At 35.1% G+C, this 19,529-nt stretch overlaps 1 protein-coding gene across 1 annotated transcript; it reads left to right on the top strand.

Moving 5' to 3' along the window:
* Positions 1 to 13,085: 13,085 nt before the first annotated feature.
* Positions 13,086 to 14,075, top strand: LOC122488310 (solute carrier family 35 member F4-like; the record flags this gene model as incomplete). Its single annotated transcript, XM_043589562.1, has 1 exon — positions 13,086 to 14,075. A coding segment is annotated over one exon (990 nt), but the record flags the coding sequence as incomplete, so codon positions are not given.
* Between the last annotated feature and the right edge of the window lie 5,454 nt (positions 14,076 to 19,529).

Here is a 19,529-nt window from a genome sequence, read left to right as displayed (position 1 = left end):
CAATGTACAGAAATCAGTTGCATTCTTATACACTAACAATGAAGCAACAGAAAGACAAATAAAGAAACTGATCCCATTCACAATTGCACCAAGAAGCATAAAATACCTAGGAATAAATCTAACCAAAGATGTAAAGGATCTGTATGCTGAAAACTATAGAAAGCTTATGAAGGAAATTGAAGAAGATTTAAAGAAATGGAAAGACATTCCCTGCTCATGGATTGGAAAGATAAATATTGTCAAAATGTCAATACTACCCAAAGCTATCTACACATTCAATGCAATCCCAATCAAAATTGCACCAGCATTCTTCTCGAAACTAGAACAAGCAATCCTAAAATTCATATGGAACCACAAAAGGCCCCGAATAGCCAAAGGAATTTTGAAGAAGAAGACCAAAGCAGGAGGCATCACAATCCCAGACTTTAGCCTCTACTACAAAGCTGTCATCATCAAGACAGCATGGTATTGGCACCAAAACAGACACATAGACCAATGGAATAGAATAGAAACCCCAGAACTAGACCCACAAACGTATGGCCAACTCATCTTTGACAAAGCAGGAAAGAACATCCAATGGAAAAAAGACAGCCTCTTTAACAAATGGTGCTGGGAGAACTGGACAGCAACATGCAGAAGGTTGAAACTAGACCACTTTCTCACACCATTCACAAAAATAAACTCAAAATGGATAAAGGACCTAAATGTGAGACAGGAAACCATCAAAACCTTAGAGGAGAAAGCAGGAAAAGACCTCTCTGACCTCAGCCATAGCAATCTCTTACTCGACACATCCCCAAAGGCAAGGGAATTAAAAGTAAAAGTGAATTACTGGGACCTTATGAAGATAAAAAGCTTCTGCACAGCAAAGGAAACAACCAACAAAACTAAAAGGCAACCAACGGAATGGGAAAAGATATTCACAAATGACATATCGGACAAAGGGCTAGTATCCAAAATCTATAAAGAGCTCACCAAACTCCACACCCGAAAAACAAATAACCCAGTGAAGAAATGGGCAGAAAACATGAATAGACACTTCTCTAAAGAAGACATCCGGATGGCCAACAGGCACATGAAAAGATGTTCAGCGTCGCTCCTTATCAGGGAAATACAAATCAAAACCACACTCAGGTATCACCTCACGCCAGTCAGAGTGGCCAAAATGAACAAATCAGGAGACTATAGATGCTGGCGAGGATGTGGAGAAACGGGAACCCTCTTGCACTGTTGGTGGGAATGCAAATTGGTGCAGCCGCTCTGGAAAGCAGTGTGGAGGTTCCTCAGAAAATTAAAAATAGACCTACCCTATGACCCAGCAATAGCACTACTAGGAATTTATCCAAGGGATACAGGAGTGCTGATGCATAGGGGCACTTGCGCCCCAATGTTTATAGCAGCACTCTCCACAATAGCCAAATTATGGAAAGAGCCTAAATGTCCGTCAACTGATCAATGGATAAACAAATTGTGGTTTATATACACAATGGAATTCTATGTGGCAATGAGAAAAAATGAAATATGGCCTTTTGGAGCAACGTGGATGGAACTGGAGAGTGTGATGCTAAGTGAAATAAGCCATACAGAGAAAGACAGATACCATATGGTTTCACTCTTATGTGGATCCTGAGAAACTTAACAGGAACCCATGGGGGAGGGGAAGGGAAGAAAAAAAAAAGAGGTTAGAGTGCGAGAGAGCCAAAGCATAAGAGACTGTTAAAAACTGAGAACAAACTGAGGGTTGATGGGGGGTGGGAGGGAGGAGAGGGTGGGTGATGGGTATTGAGGAGGGCACCTTTTGGGATGAGCACTGGGTGTTGTATGGACCCCAATTTGTCAATAAATTTCATATAAAAAAAATAAAGCGTGCAAATAACCACTTCAAAAAAAAAATAAATAAAATATTGCTATGCTACTATTTGGTCTTTTCATAATGGATTTTCTTAGTGTACAAATGCTAAAAATGAAACTGTTATATTTTTCCCAGTATGTTCACTCATACTCACATAGGTTGGAAACTACTCCCTTATATCATTGTTCCCAATAAATGTGGCCAGTTTGCAACGGTTTACCTTTCCAAGTTAAACCTATTATCACATTCAATGTGAGATTGGGGCTACAAGTAGGAAACTATATGTAACTTCTTAGGTACTTACTTATAATCTTATACTATATTCTCCCAAACTAGGTTTTCATAGTAGGAAGAGGTGTAAAGTGTCATTAAAAAAAAAAGTCAAGCTTCTTAGACTGTGAGAGACTCTAAATGAAGTAACAGCTGAGGAGTACGTGTTCAGATTATCTCTAAAGTATATTCATTGAACACCCAGAGCAGGGATTGTAAATACAATGCAAACACACTAGACTGAATATTAATTGTTTCACTGCTCTGCTTTCCTTCTAACCTCACACTCTTACTAAAAAATATTTGACATGTTTTACGTGATCCGTTTAGATGATTTCAGCATTTTCTACCACATCCCAGAAAGATGAATAAATGATCCAAATCAAAGAAGTTCTTTTCCTACAGTGATCTGCATTGTAAATAAAACACAATATTTGTTCTTCCAATATTCTTCTTCCTGTGGATGATCTCTAGCTATGGAATGGCCTATTAATTTATACTAATGGGAATGCACTGAGACATATCTATGATAGCGTGGCCCATATTTCTGTTAATATGCACATTTTTCTCTATAGGAATTATTCTATGATTTTTTCTAATTTTTTAGTAGTCATGAAGCTAAGAAAAATTCATAATTTATATGTATCTTTTGATTGTTTGACTTTGGTTCTCACTTTATGACAAAACCCTGGTTAAAAAATATTTAGAATGATAAATATTTGAAAGGCCTTCTGTTAGTAGAAGTCAGATCAGTTTTTATTATAATTTGTTAATTGAACTAAAGATTTCAACCCACATAGCTTAGCAGATATTTTTATGTGCTGACAGCTTTGTTAAAGCCTGAACTAATACACTTAAGAACAGAGTCATGATTAAAATTTGGCCAGTGTACTTGACTATTATGAATGTTATACTTTGACTATTATCCCCAACAGATTCAGGAAATACTATTCAGGGATCCTAGCTGGCTCTGTCGGTAGAGCAAATGACTATTGATCTCAGGATTGTAATCTCAAATCCCACTTTGGGTCTAGAGATTACTTAAAATCTTAAAAAAAGAAAAAAAAAGAAACACTGTTATAACTGTATTGCTACAATAAAGATTAAAGAGGTTGAAGGCTCCTATGGAGTTTGGAGTTCCTGAGTAGAGTACACAGTGAACCATTAAGTGATAATGACTGAAAAAGATAAGGGGTGTGTGTGTGTGTGTGTGTGTGTGTGTGTGTGTGTGTGTAGATTTTATTCTGTGAATGAAATGGTTTGTTGAATGCTTCCTCGACTACTTTCATGTAAAATTCAATACACAGCTAAATCCTATTTCCCCCTTCTCTTGCCATTGGCAAGCACCATTCTATTCTCTGCTGCTATGAATTTAACTATTTTAGATTCATTATATAAGTGAACTCAATCAGTATTCATCTCACAAAAAACAAAAAATGAAAACAAATGAAAAATTACAAAAGAACATAAGGAAACTTTTGAAGGAGTTTGATTGTGGTGATGGTTTCATGAGTGTTTGCATGTGTCCATACTCATCAGATTATGTACATTAAACATTCACAGTGTTTTTTATATTAGTTATACCTCAATAAAGCTTAAGAATATGTGTATTAAATATATATGTGTATATATATACATATAATATATTACATACAACTAAGTCTGCAGACAGTACCAAAGTTTTTTTTTTTTTTCCCCCACAGAGATCCTACCACCCTAGGTAATCTAATGCTCCTTCCTCAATATTATCCTTTTCTTTTATGAAGTATAAAAGCCCTCAAATCTATTCAGAATGTCTTTATATCAAATGCAACCACATTATTAGATAAGGTCAGAGATGATGATTATTTAGTTGCAAAGAATTTATCTCAGAAAATTTTTAAGTTTTGTTTTAGGACTTCAGTAATAAAGCTCATGGAAACCAGAAGAAAACAACAACCTCATATTGTAATCATATACTGAAATATTTCATACTTGGCTCTAACTCAGATAGATATATATATGTTTAGGCAATTGTTAAATATACAGTGTCCCAGGTTTTATAAATATATAGGAAATGATGTTATAATATGTGAGAATGTTCTAAATAGTCACTAAACTTACATGTTAAATATGATTAAATTCATTTTTACACAGTTATTATTCCAACTTTACCAGTGAATTTAGCTAGAAAGTGAATTAACAATACTTAGGTCATTTTAATTCACATGGTAAATTAATATGAATGTTTCTATTGTTGTTATTCAGAACCAAATCAAATTAATCTACCTAATATTGCTGTAACATTTGGCAGTCTGCAAGCCTACAGAGTTCACTGATTCATTTTGCTTTTATTATAATTCCATAAACATAATTAATGACAAGAGCACTTCATTGGTATATTCTATCATGAAGCGATATTGCTACACTTAAAATCCTGTTCTGGATGTCTACGTAATGTCAAGTTATATAGATTGCCTCCACTTGCCATCTTCACTTTTAAACTAGCTATTGACAGAAGAGGAGGACATTGAGTGATTTGACACTGAGTGAATGAAGCCTTTATTTGTTATTTGAAATGGCTCTAGTGCCTTGGACATAATTGGAGGTTTATGACTGGATGACAGAATTGTCAAATCTATTACCAAACCTGCCAAGAAAGTACAATTCATACTGTTTCCTTGTTGTTTTTTTTCTTTCATGTAACAATGCAATTTTATAACAACCTTAGTTCCCTTCAGGGGAAATATTTGAAGATGGTCACTGGGCCTCTCTGGTTGTTAAAGGCACTTAACTTTTGGTCTCCTAATTTATTTTACTATCCCAACTATACTAGAAAGCCTAAAGAAGGAACAGCTGGAAATATTTGAATTCTGGAGTGAGATTTATAAAATGGAAAAGATGAAATATTACCTATGTAGAGACATGTATTAGGATACATGTGTCCACAATTGTAAGTATAGAACAGTTTAATAAATACCTTATCAAATATGAAACATGGAAATCCACAGGTTTTAAAATGATACATTTCTAATATCCTGCATAATTTATTAGAAATGTCATTTAATCATCTGTTAGCAGGTCCAGAGGTTGACTTTGTTTGCAGACAAACTTTGCTTTACCTCATTGAAAATACAAAGATCCAAAGAAGGGAAAAAGATGTTCGGGCAACGTAATTCAGTGTATGGTCAGAAGAAAACAAAAAAAAATCTGTCCAATTTAATAATGTCAAAAAATGCATATCATATTTATATATCAGAGGTTTTTTGTTTGGTTTTTTTTTTACAAATAGAAACTGGAAGTAGTCATTTGATAAGACCAGAGTTCAGGATATGTGTGTTTGCACGGGGATAGAGGAGGTGGCTGAATAAGTAGAAATATGAGAAACTTAGGTTCTGGATTTAACACTTTTTATGTTGACGTTTGAAAGACTGAGACTAAGAGATAATATATGTGATTCATGCAGAGTCATTGAGAGAGCTGGTATTAGAAATCCTGTCTGCTAATTAATTTATTTTTCCATTTTCCTTCATGTAAATTTAAAGTTTTAATAATGGGCACTGATTTGTTGTGTTTTTGCTAATCATTAATAAGCCTACTACTATTTGGTAGATTTTATTTCAATAAATATTTACACTAGATAATATAATTTGGTATAAAATTAAATTCAGAAAATAAATTAATATGCTATTGTTTTCTTTTACATTAAAATACACAGGAAAGAGCTCTGCTTTCACTTAGGATTTAGAAAGCTACAAGAGAACATCACTCACATGCTAACATCAAGACAGTCTTCAAAAACGTAACTTTTCTTGAGCCCATCAGAGATACGAGATCACAAGTCAACCTGGTGAACTGAATTCCAAAGTTCAATAAACCTCTCCAAGGAATGAGGAAAGAGATGAACCATTTCACCTGTGGCAGAGCACAAGCAGTGGTGAGAGTCATGAAAGTTGGTAAGAAGAAAATATGTAAAATTGTAATGTATTCTTTAAAATTGAATGTGAACTATACCAATGGGGACACCTGGATGGTTCAGTCAGTTAAGCATCCATCTACAGCTCAGGTCATGATCTCACAGTTCATGGGTTCAAGCCCGTCATCAGGCTCTCTCTGCTGTCAGCACAGAGCCCACTTCAGATTCTGTCGCCCTCTCTCTCTGCCCTTCTCCCTTTCGTCTCTCCCTCTCTCCTCTCTCTCTCTCTCTCTCTCTCTCTCTCTCTCTCTCTCCCCACCTCTTGAAATAAATAAACAGTAAAAAAAAGAATACCTATGATTTCTATGTTCAAATAAATAGATGGCAAGAAAGGAATTTTACTACAGAACTAAAATCTCTTTAAAAAGAATCAGAAAGATATTTCAGATTTTAAAATTGCAACTATTGAAATTAAGATATCAATAGATTGGTTAACAGCAGAATAGAAAGTTAGAGATAATAAAGAATTAAAAGACAGATCAATAGAAAAAATCCAGACAGAATCATGGAGATTCTGAAAAAATTCAGAGAAGACTGTAAGGTAGATTTGATATATATGATAGTAAATTCCCAGCCACAAGCAAGTTTCTGAAGGCTTGAGCCAACCTTCCAGAGGAAAACCAAAGAAATTTAAGTGAAGGTACTCCTTTAAAATAAAGCCAGAGGAAAGGTAGGGGGAGGGGATGGGTGAAATAGTGAAGGAGATTAAGAGTACACTTATGATCTGCACTCAATAATGATGTTTAGAATTGTTGAACCACTATATTGTACACCTGAATCTAATATAACACTGTATAGTAATTAACTGGAATTTACATAAAAACTTAAAAATAGATAAAAAACTAAAACTAAATTAAAAAAAAAAACTTAATAAAAAATAAAAAAAGCCCTAGTCTAACCCAGGAGTTGTACCCGTCAGTAACTAGTCCCACCCACACCCCTCCTGCAGGTCCCTAAGCTACTCCAGGGATATCTCCCAACAATCTGGCTACAGGCAAAACTCCACCTCATTACAGCTGAATGGATCATTTCACTGGCAAATGTGCCTGATAGGAATCCAATCCAAGTAGTCAGTTTCATATCACGAAATCCCTGATCACTTTTCCAGACAGACGAGCCCATTTCTCCTACTAATGTCCTGTGTGCAAATGGACAGCTAGAGCATTCTTTTACACAATAGCTCTGAAATGAGCAGCAAAAAAAACAAAAATAAAAACAAAAACCTGAGTGTAAATAGTACATATCTCTATCTGTCAAGGGTTAGAGACAGAATGGGAAAATTAGAGTAACAGAATGGGATAATTAGGGCTAGAGTTTTCAAACAAATAAGATATGAACAATACATATATATAATATTTCCTTCTTGAAATTCAAGTAGAATAAATGTATTCTGTTCCTTTGTACATCATAGTAAAACTAATGAATATCAAAGATAAAGAGAAAATATTTAAACAGCCAGAGGAAAAAAAAGGTATTATCCTGAAAGGAATAGCAGTAAGGCTAGAGCTGACTTTATAAAGAAGATACAGAAGCCTTGGAAAAAAATGGAGTAACTTCTTTAAAATGTTTAATAACTTCTTTAAAACAACTGTCAACATACATTTCTATTTCTTCCAAAAGAAATTAAAGATGAAATAAATAAATTTTCAGACTATCAAAATCAGAGAATTTATCATTTTTTCCCCCTGAACTAAATACCAATAGAGTTCTTCAGGTTAAAATAAAATTATTTTGGATAAAACATGAAATGTAGGGGGTAAGGAATAAAGGACAATAGAAATGTTATAAATGTAGATAAATATAAATATTGACTATACAAAAGCAATAATAGCAGGGCACCTGGGTGGCTCAGTCAGTTAAGCGTCTGACTCTTCCTTTTGGGCTCAGGTCATGATCTCATGGTTCCTGAGTTTGAGCCCTATATCACGCTCTGCAGAGACAGCGTGGAGCCTGCTTGGGTTCTCTCTCTCCCCTCTCTTTCTGCCCCTACCCTCTCAAAATATTAGATAAATAAATAAATAAATAAATAAATAAATAAATAAATAAATAACAACAATAGTAAATCTAGTAGAGGTTAAATATATGTAAAACTAATATGCAAGGAAATAAACAGTACATAATATAGGAAAGTAGGGAAAAGAAGTGTTCCAAAGCACTGCTCTCTCATAGAATTGCCAACATTATGTAAATCTTCAATTGGAAGCTGTCCAGTGGGGTAAACTCTAGTCCCTTGTGCCCACTGAGCACTAAGAAGAAATATGGCTAATGCAACTGAGAAACTGAATTTTTAATTTTACTTAATTAAGTTCAGTTCACATTTAAATGGCCATATGTGTCTAATGGTGACTGTATTGAAGTTCTAAAGATATCTGCATTGCCCAGAAAGGGATAAAGTACTAATTCATACTAAGTTGTGTAAAAAAAAAAAAATCAAAGTTGCAAATTTTGCTCTTTAGGATAACCACAAAAGAATAGTAAAAGAATCAATAACAAGCTACTAAAAGATAAAGAATTAGGTAATTTTAAAAGTGTTTAATCTTTTAAAAAGTTAAGAAATTAGAGATGCAGAGAATAGGAAACTTGATAAAAGCCAAAATAAATTGCAACATGGTAGGTATAAATCTTAGTACTTTAATAATTACTTTAAATTCACCAAATATTCCATTTAGAAAATCAAACTGCAGACTCTCTCATCTAGCCTAGTACTGACATGGCTCATGTATATGTAATTTTTCAAAATTTTGTTTAATTTATAAATCTCAACCATGAACGTCCCATAATATTGACAACCACAAGAACTATCTTTTCCTTTTAAACTCCAAAGCTTGATCTCCTACCATATTTTTATAATGTTTTCATTGATAATTCTCTTTCCTTAATATATACTTACATGTATGTGTATTATACATATACATGCACGTATGTATGTGTTCTTTCTTGATTATACGACAATGTTTTTTGCAAGTTTTTTGTCTTCTTACATATTGCTTTACCAATACTTCACCCGTAATATCTGTAGAATAAATGAATGAAATGAATGTTTTCATGACACAATTAGTATCAATGTTTATAGATCAGAATAAAGTTAAATATAGTTAACATTACCACAATGCAGAGTATTAGTTTGGGTTTGAAAAGGCATAATGCACTTTTGTTGTTGTTATTTAAAGGCATTAAAATGTTATTCACTTACTTTTCAACTTAATAGAGATAGATAATATTAATTTCTGATTTTTAAAAAGTACATAAAACATTATATTTTACTATATTTTTATAATAATTTCTGGTGTTATTATAGTACTTTACAGATTTTATAAATTCTTCAAATGTTTTATATTATGTATTCATCACAGTGGCTCTGTGAGGAAAGAGTTAATACAAGTCTTTTCATTTAATCAATGTCAAAGACTTAGTGATATAATTGGGCCCAAAATCCTGATCACCTAATTCTTAATACATTCATTCTTCCCTTTTCTCTATCAAATTCAATACTAATTCAGATATCAATTCAATACTAACCAGATAATGATCCCAGAGTCAAGGGATCAAGCCCCGCATCTGCCTCCACATGCTGAGCATGGAGCCTAAGACTCTCTCTCTCTCTGTCTCCCACTCGCACACTCGTTTTCCCTTTCTCTAAAATATAAATAGATAGATAGATAGATAGATAGATAGATAGATAGATAGATAATCAGAAATGGAAGAGTTTTACACTGGAAAGACAGATACTCTTGATTTTTTGGTTAGAATATTTGGTTTGGCTGAAAATTTACATGAAAAAGGTGAATGACTGGGGGCTGTCTCTCTGTTAAAGAAAATTTCTAAGTCCAAAAGTGCATTTAATTGATTCAGGTTGTTGCATTTTTTTTCAGTATTCTTGCTGAGGTATATATCTGATTAGGTATGCAAGTAACCCATTGAAATACTTCTCTGAGCTTGAGTACTCTTAGGCAGTTCTTCTGTCCTCTTGACTGTCCTATCCTAAGACATTTGTGATTAATATTTCCATTTAATAAAGTCAAAGAAAAATGCCAGTGAAATGTTATTTATGGTTACTGGTAAACTTCCATAAGGATATCTTTTAATTTATTCATATTCCAATATATAGCAAAAGTATTTCAAGAACCCAACTATAAACAAAGTTTTAGTTTTAAAATTAATATTAGTGCATATGTAACAAACCAACACACATATCACCATGACAATAAGTTATTATAAAGTATACAATCCTTAGTATCTTTCTGATCATTCAAATAAAGGATATAAGGAAGCAGAGAAGGAAGGAAGAAGGAAGAAAGGAAGGAAAGAAATTATGGTGGCCTACATAATGGGAATACTTCTAAATGTGATGTTAATTGTGATACTTAGATTAAATATTTATGTCTGTCAAATCCCCAGGTCCAGGCCTAAGCTAATTTTGAGAATCAACACATTGTTCCTTGAATTTTTTAATAGAGACTTTGCCCGGGGCACCTGGGTGGCTCAGTCGGTTAAGCGGCCGACTTCAGCTCAGGTCATGATCTCACAGTCTGTGAGTTCGAGCCCCGCATCAGGCTCTGTGCTGACAGCTCAGAGCCTGGAGCCTGCTTCAGATTCTGTGTCTCCCTCTCTCTCTGACCCTCCCTCGTTCATGCTTTGTCTCTTTCTGTCTCAAAAATAAATAAACATTAAAAAAAATTTTAAATAGAGACTTTGCCCATACAGCAAAGCAAAACAAATTACATCTATTGACTACCCAAGAAAGAGGGGGAAAAATTAGAATTTGCCCATTCATGTCCCAGATGGAGTTGTTTTTTACAGTAACATTCCTTCTGATTCTCTACATTAAGCACAATTATTTTGGCCATTATTATTTTTAAAATCATTTTTAATCACACATCTGTTCATATTGTTTTCTCACAGAAATTAATCCAAGGGTTTTAAAAACTTAGCTTCTAAAGTTCTAAAGTGGTTAAACAGCTAATTAATTTTACATGAAGATAGCAGTTGTTCTATGGATTTCATTTTTTTGTTGTTGTACATTAAAACCAGGTAGTTAATAGGCGAAACCTCTTAAAGTCATAAAAAGGCCGATTTTTGTTAAAAGCAAAACTACGTAATTACCATCTAAATGCTGCAAAAATATTGAAAAGGATTCCTCTATCATCAAATTTATATCTTCATTAAAGACGCTAACTTTTCATTTTGTCTTCACATTTGCAAAATAATTAGGCTTTGCCTTGAGGCAAATTCAAAATCTTCAAGAATGGTACAAATTCTGTTGATGTAACTGTCTCCTGTGCAATTCTCCAAAGGCAAGAAGTGTATGTTATTATGAAGAACTTAAATGGATAAAAGAAAACAATTCCCGACAGAGAAGTTTCAGCAATTAATTTTGACCTAAAAAAAAAATCCAAGTTTGGAATAAATGCCTGACTAGAGGATGCTATATAAGCAATGATTCACATTGTCATTGATTTATTGTATTCATCTTTATTATAAAGAATTGCACAAGAAAGGTAATTGGTTCTTTTTTAATGTTTTTAAAGATCATTAGAGCAACTTAAACTCCTACAATATTACTACTTCATGGTGCATTTGATTTCACGTTGACCTCTCCCTTCCTCCACAACTTACATAGATTTAAATGCACACACATACACACACACACACACACACACAAATACACACACAAAGAGCTTTGGAAAGCTAGTTGGCTTTCTGCATATCATTCACCCAACATAGTGGCAAAATTTAATTTCAAATCCATGTCTCCATGCCTTTTAATTTCCTTTTTCTGCCCTTATTCCATAATTTCTCTTCTGTTTTTCTTAGTAGATTCTTACAGGGAAAATTATTCTATTTCATTTTCATTTTGACTCAGTAATTCAAAAACTATGTCCCATTATCTTATATGTGTACCAAGAGTCATATGCCTTTTGGGAATAAATGATTTACTTTTCCTTTTTTTGAGAGAGAGAGCACATGCGAGAGAAAATGTGCACATGCATGCAGGAGCAGGGAAGGGGCAGAGAGAGAGAGAGAAAGAGAGAGAGGAGAGAGAGAATCTCAAGCAGGCTCCAGGCCGAGTACAGAGCCCAATGCTGAGCTGGATCTCATGATCCTGAGTGAACTGTGAGATCATGACCTGAGCCAAAATCAAGAGTTGGACACTTAACTGACTGAGCCACCCAGGAGCCCCAATGATTGACTTTCTCAAAGATACAAACCCGGTCTAATGTCTTCCTTTCAATTTGTGGGGTTTTTTATACCATACTATTCCATATTCTTTTATGGAATAAACCTGGGTGGCTTAGTCAGTTAAGCATCTGACTTCAGCTCAGGTCATGATCTCACAGTTCGTGAGTTCGGGCCCACAACTGGCTCTGTGCTGACAGCTCTGAGCCAGCCTGGAACCTGCTTCGTATTGTGTGTCTCCCTTTCCCTGCCATTCCCCAGCTCTGTCTCTCTTTCTCTCTCTCTAATAAATAAACATTTTAAAAAAGTAATGAATAATAAAGAAGCAGATAAATTGAGAAATTTAATAAGGCAAAAATAATTCCTTCCTTAGTCAGTTATCTGAGAAGTTGCCCAAATATCTGGTATTTGGTATGACACAAGAAATAGCAATTGATAGGAAAAGAAAAGGAAGAAACGGAATGACAATTATAGTGGCAAAAAGTCATAATAATCAATACCATGGGGAGAAATATATACCACATAATATATAATTATACTATAATATCTGTGAGTGAAAATTTAATAATAAGGAAAAGTCATAAAATACTCTTGATACTTATATGACAGATGTAAACAATTTAAATAATTGAAGGTCGAGAACTGGTTCAACACCCATACACATTTCAATGATTAAATTTCAAGGATTTTTTTTTCTTTGCCTACTAGACCATTACAAATTCTAAAAAACAATGTCTTTCTGTTTAGAAAGTAGGCTGTAAGATTTCCATGCCCTTTCTGTAAAAAAAAATATGTTTATTTCTTTGGTAGTTTTAAAACTACCAAAATCAAAAACTTTTGATCATCTTGTCAGTCTCATCGTCTTGGGTTGGAACCACACAGATTGTAAAAATTACTTACAAGAACTTCTACTGTCCATTTTTCATGACTTGGTTTTCAACAAACTGGAACATTATGTTTTTCCCAGTCTACTATTCTGGTCATCTGGCCACTGCTCAAGAAAAGCAGTCTCCAATGAAAAAATTCAGGGAATGCAGTCGGATTTTTGGTGAAGATGGTCTGACATTGAAGCTCTTCCTTAAAAGAACTGCTCCCTTTTCTATTCTATGGACTTTGACTAATTACCTGTATTTACTGGCTTTAAAGAAGTTGACAGCCACGGATGTCTCTGCTCTGTTCTGTTGTAACAAAGCCTTTGTCTTCTTGCTGTCGTGGATCGTGCTGAAAGACAGGTTCATGGGAGTGAGGATAGTTGCTGCAATAATGGCCATTACCGGCATCGTCATGATGGCATATGCAGATAATTTCCACACTGATTCGATCATAGGAGTGGCCTTTGCAGTGGGTTCAGCCTCTACGTCTGCGTTATACAAGGTTTTGTTTAAGATGTTTCTCGGAAGTGCCAACTTTGGTGAAGCGGCACACTTTGTCTCCACGTTGGGTTTCTTCAATTTAATCTTCATCTCTTTCACCCCGGTCGTCCTGTATTTCACCAAGGTGGAACACTGGTCCTCATTTGCAGCTCTGCCGTGGGGCTATCTCTGTGGGATGGCCGGGCTGTGGCTGGCCTTCAACATCCTGGTGAATGTCGGCGTGGTGCTGACATACCCAATCCTGATCTCCATTGGGACAGTGCTCAGCGTTCCTGGAAATGCAGCTGTGGATCTCCTGAAGCAGGAGGTGATATTCAATGTTGTCCGCCTGGCCGCTACGATCATCATCTGCATTGGGTTTCTGCTGATGCTCTTGCCAGAGGAGTGGGATGAAATTACCCTCAGATTCATCAAAAAAAATGGCTGCAAAATATTCCATTCCAAATAAGATACAAAATATTCCATATATTGTATCTTAACATTTGTCACTTAAAGCCAAATAGTTTTATAAATGTCCTAATAAAGTTATAGTGCACAAAAAATCCATTAATATCAAGAAACTGAGACTCATCTCTATCTCTGAGTTCTGAGGGGTACTATACTTGCTCTTTTTAAAACAAATATTAGAAGTAAAACAACAAAACAACAACAACAACAAAAAACAGTGTCACAAGGGATTTTCCAGGAGGCAGACTCTGAGATGAAGTTTCATAGTCAGAAAAAGAAGTCTCAAAAAAGACACCATTTATGAAACTGGGTATACATACCAATGAGATATATTTACTTGTATAAATAAATAATAGTTCTCAATTTTTTTGTTGTTAATAGATGTAGGTTATAATAATTTAAGGATCTAGATTGTTGTTGGTTTTGTTTTCTGTGTTGTCCTGGAGAGGGATGTGTTTGGTTTTATTTTGTTTTTCTCCCTAATACAAACTCCTTTTCTTAATATGCCAAGTCAAGATGAACATAATTGCATTCCCAAACTATGAAATTTTACATCAAACTATTTAAATGACACTCCCAAAATAATTATGAGTGTTACTTTTTCTTAACTACCTTTTAATGATTTGAGGATGGTTGCTGACAATGAAGTATCTCAGATGTACTATATTATTTTATTATCTTATTAAAAGCTCACCACCAATTTTAGATTGGAAATACCCTCTTGTGATGTTAATGGATACTATAAATTGACCTAAGTCAATTTGGTCCTTCTCAAGTATAAGGTTATTTTTCGTAGATATCAGTTCCTTCCAATAGAGAAAATAAGATAATCACTTGCAGCAATAACCAGTAGCCATCAATGGCCATCCAAGATTTGCAGTTGCTTTCAGGCAGAATGTATCAACAACTCCAGGTTCAAATAGGTTCCTACCCACACTCATCCTGTGTGCAGGATTTCCATGTTCATTATTGCCAAAGATGGCCAGTAACAGTGATGTTTAAGATAATGTCTTAATGTCTTGATTAATATGAAGACTAATTTTAAAATTTATATTCCTATTTAGAGGGTAGTAGAATACTTAATTTTTCTTAAAAACTCATGATTCTTGGGGCGCCTGGGTGGCTCAGTTGGTTGAGCGTCCAACTTCGGCTCAGGTCATGATCTCACGGTCTGTGAGTCCGAGCCCCATGTCGGGCTCTGTGCTGGGCTCTGTGCTGACAGCTTGGAGCCTGGAGCCTGCTTCGAGTCTGTGTCTCCCTCTCTCTGACCCTACCCCGTTCATGCACTGTCTCTCTCTGTCTCAAAAATAAATAAAAACATTAAAAAAAATTTTTTTAAACTCATGATTCTAAGAATACTATTGCAAAATAGTAGAAATGTGAGAAACCTTATTGGATTCTACTTAATAAAAATTGCATTTCAGGGGTGCCTGGGAGGCCCAGTCAGTTTTGCCAGGAATGGCCAGCGAACCCTGCTAAGAAAGAGAGGAGAGGGCATGGGGGTCAACATTAGCAGAAGAAGACCGCCCATTCCCCTCACTCCTATTCTCATTTATCGCAGTGTCAGTCCAATCACAAATCTCAGTTGGCTTGTGTACAGAGGGCAAATAACATTTCTGGCATGCAGAAACAAAGGGTGCATGACTTAAAAATGAACAATCACAAGAGACTAATCAAATCAGAGACATACATCAAGAGCCTATGTGTCCTATTGTTTTGCTAAACTTTGTATAGGAGTTCCCCAAGGACTGAAGAAACACCTGGGAGGGCCAGGCCAGCCCCGCCCCGCCCCCCCCCCACCCCCACCCCACAGGCACTCCGCAGTCAGGGCAGTTAGACAGACTTCAGGCATTCCAAGAGAAGCACTCCCCTCCCAAGCTTAACTGCAACCACTAGAAATCTCCATGTCACATTTTAGCTGGCCAAGCATTGTGTATAATCTCGGCATCCTCAGTAATAACTCCAATAAATTTAGTGTCAGATTCTTGATTTCTGCTCAAGTCATGATCTCATTGTCTGAGGGTTCAAGCCCCATGTCAGGCTCTGGACTGACAGCATGGACCCTGCTTAGGGTTCTCTCCGCCTCTCTCTCTGCCCCTCCCGGTTACTCTCTCTAAAAATAAGTAAACATTTTTAAAAATTGTATTGCAAAGTGGGGAATTGTATTTCATAGTTTGATCCCGGATACAATAGAGTATGTAGAATCATTAGGTAGACTACATGTTAAGACATTTGAAAAGATTAATGTGAAAACAAGTGAGGATAAATAGAATTCACAAGTCTATGACTCAGATCATGTTGTAAACAGTGAATTCCACATGACATGAATAAAGAGGGAAAGAAAGAAAAATATTTTTAAATAAAAAGACAGTTATCAGGTAAGACAACTCTTCTTGTGGCAACATCAGATAGTTCAACAAGATTAAACAAAATGTTTCCCCTAGTCATTTGGAAAGGAGACATAAACCAGGGATAATGAATTGTATGGGACATATTGCTTGAAATAGCTTTTTAAATGGTGATTTCCCTGGCACTTTGCCTCACAAAACACCACTTACCATCTTTGTGTTTGCCTCATATTTAGGGGTCTTCAACAGGACTAATTCAAGACTTCTATTGGAACAAATAACAAAGTTATCATCCACAAGACAGCAGCCAGTGTTCTAGCAAAATATTAACATTAGAAATTAGCCATTTTGCAAGTTAATTGGGAGCCTCTCATAACACAGTAAATTTTTAATCTCATAACAGTAAAAATAAAAGATAGTACAGGAAACACATAATCCCAGCCCCTTAGCAACAGAAAAGTCATGTAGTCCAATTTCTACCTCAGTGAAGGAATGGTAGCCTTCTTAAAAGATCATCAGTCTCCCCTTAAATGTGTCTACATCAGGGAGTGTGTTGTAAAGAGAATTCCTTTACTTGGAAAGCTATTATTGTCAAAAAACATAAAATACTTCAGTTGCTGCTTCTACTTGACAATTCTTCAGATATTTAAAGATGTAGTGATGTCTCTGTTTGACTCTTCTTCTGCAAGCTGAACCTTCACAGCTTCTTTAACTTGTTCCCCACATGGATCCTCCAAATCTCCTGGGTGAATAATGGTTTTCAATCATCTCTTCCAAAGGAGCACCTACAACCACATTTAATGTACCATCTCCAGAATGATAAACACAAAGTCACAGTAGAAGAGTAAGTTTCCTAGATCTGGACACTAAATCACTACAAATGCAAATGCAATTGAATCTTATTTTTTTTGTTTTGAGCAACATATATGTTTACTTTCTCACTTTCATCAGAAATAGTAGCCAAGTAAATCCTCCTTCTACCAATCCCAATCTCACATCATTCTGAAATTATATATATTTTGAATATACTAATACATGATGTCAGGTACAGTCATCCTGCACTGCAGTCCCTTGGTTTCAGCTGGTCAGGACAGCTGTCCTGACCTCCACACTCCCAGCATACTGGACGTCTTCACATAGGAAACACACAATGGTCTCCTCTACCCCAAGGCTGTCGAGTTTACTGCTCCCTCTGCCTGAAAGACCCTTTCCAACACCACCCCATCACCCCACCCCAGACATTTGCCACACTCCCTTCAACTAGCTTTTTAACTTCTACTTACTCTTCAGCTCTGACATTAAAGATACTCCAGGGGGAGTATACCCCAGCCAACACTCAGAATGGTTATATGCTCTCATACACTGAAGCACTCAATTGTAACACTCAGTCTTAACATCTGTGTCCCCCACTAAGCCTAGAACTCTGTGAATATGAGTGCAGTGTTTGTCTTCTCCCCGGTTGCAGTCCAGGCAGTCAGCAGAAGAGATGATAATTAGTAGGCTGTCAGTAAGTAATTACTGAATAAGAGTCAGTGTGAATTTTTTTTAACTACGTAGTGTGTCAGCAATCTCTATCTACTATCATTCATCCACCTTTTTAATAACCATTAAGGTAATAAAGTTTCAAACAGGAAAGAGCAAGGGTGTTCTAGAGCATTTCATTAACATTTTTAGATAATATTATAGTTATGCTATGAATCTTATTTGTTCTACTTTCTCTAGATGGATTTCATAACACACTTTGCCAAAAGTCATCATAAAATTACAGTGTACTATATCTGCCATATTTTTTTTAGTAGTACTGCTTGAAAACACATGAATCTATGGTAAGGGACATAGTAAAAAGAACACAAATTTCAGGCCCAGTTATACTTTTACTAGCTACATAATCTTGGAATAGTTATTATGATTTCTTAATCTATAAGGAAAAAATTACCAAAATATTTTTGTAGATTATTATAGGAATTAAATAAAATGTTGATAGCTTCCACTACCTCCATCACCTCCCTGCCCAAAATCAGTATTAACAAAATACTTGACTTTAAAAATTTGCCCTGGAAATTTAAAAAATATCAATGTTAAAATTATCATCCTGTAATTTCTAGAAACACCTATTTTAAAAATTAAAAAACATCACCCCCTCCAGACTCCTGATTCTTCTCCCACCTTCTTTGATTCCTGAAAAATTACAAACGTAGATAAAATTTGAACAAGGTTTTCAGCACCACAAAAATATTTTGTCTTTATCTGGGACTCTGAATCTACTTTACAATAGTGAATAGCCTTCATATTTTCATTCCTGTCTTTCATATACAATCTAGCCCATCAAGTTTGAGGAGTGATCTATTTAAAAGAAAGGAACAAAATAAAAGTAATAGTACAGTTCTGCCTGCTTTTTTTCTAATATCAGTTTATGTTCCCCAATCATGTGCCCTGCCCTTCCTTTTTTCATATTATTACGCCTCAGCCTGCAAACACAAGCCTGTTGCTTTAGCATTTTTCAAAATCCCTAATTTTTTCTTCAAACTTCCTGAGGCTATTCATAGAGATCACAAAAATATAAAGTATTTATCTACATGTACATGTGCTCCCTTTGCAAAATTTGGACATTTTCTTTCACAATTTGAACTTAACAAAATGATCTCTAACACAGTATTGTTAGATGACTTTCTTTCTATCCCTAAAATTTTTTATAACTGTAAAATTTGTGTTGTATGTTAACAACTCTCCTTATTTTTCAGCTCCATTTCCTTCTAGAATAGCAAATCATATCATTTTACATAAATATTTAGGAATTTTTAATTGTTTATTGAAATATAACTAGATACAGAAGTGCACAAATCATAAATGTGTGACTCAGTGAATTCTCACAAAGTGAATATATCCACATCACCAACTCCCAGTTTAGGAAGTAGAACATTAACAAGACCCAAAATGCCTTTATTCAGTTACTACCTATCCTTCTTCCCAAGTAAAGTAACCACTATCCTGACTTCTAATACCTTAGATTAATTTTCTGTGTTTTGTGCTTTACATAAGTAGATTATATACTATGTTCTCTTTTGTGTCTGGCTTCTTTTGCTCAGCCTGTTTGTAAGATTTGTTCA

This window comes from Prionailurus bengalensis, chromosome A2 (assembly GCF_016509475.1).
Source record: "Prionailurus bengalensis isolate Pbe53 chromosome A2, Fcat_Pben_1.1_paternal_pri, whole genome shotgun sequence".
NCBI classification, from domain to species: domain Eukaryota; kingdom Metazoa; phylum Chordata; class Mammalia; order Carnivora; family Felidae; genus Prionailurus; species Prionailurus bengalensis.
This window is presented reverse-complemented; position numbering and strand designations above follow the sequence as displayed.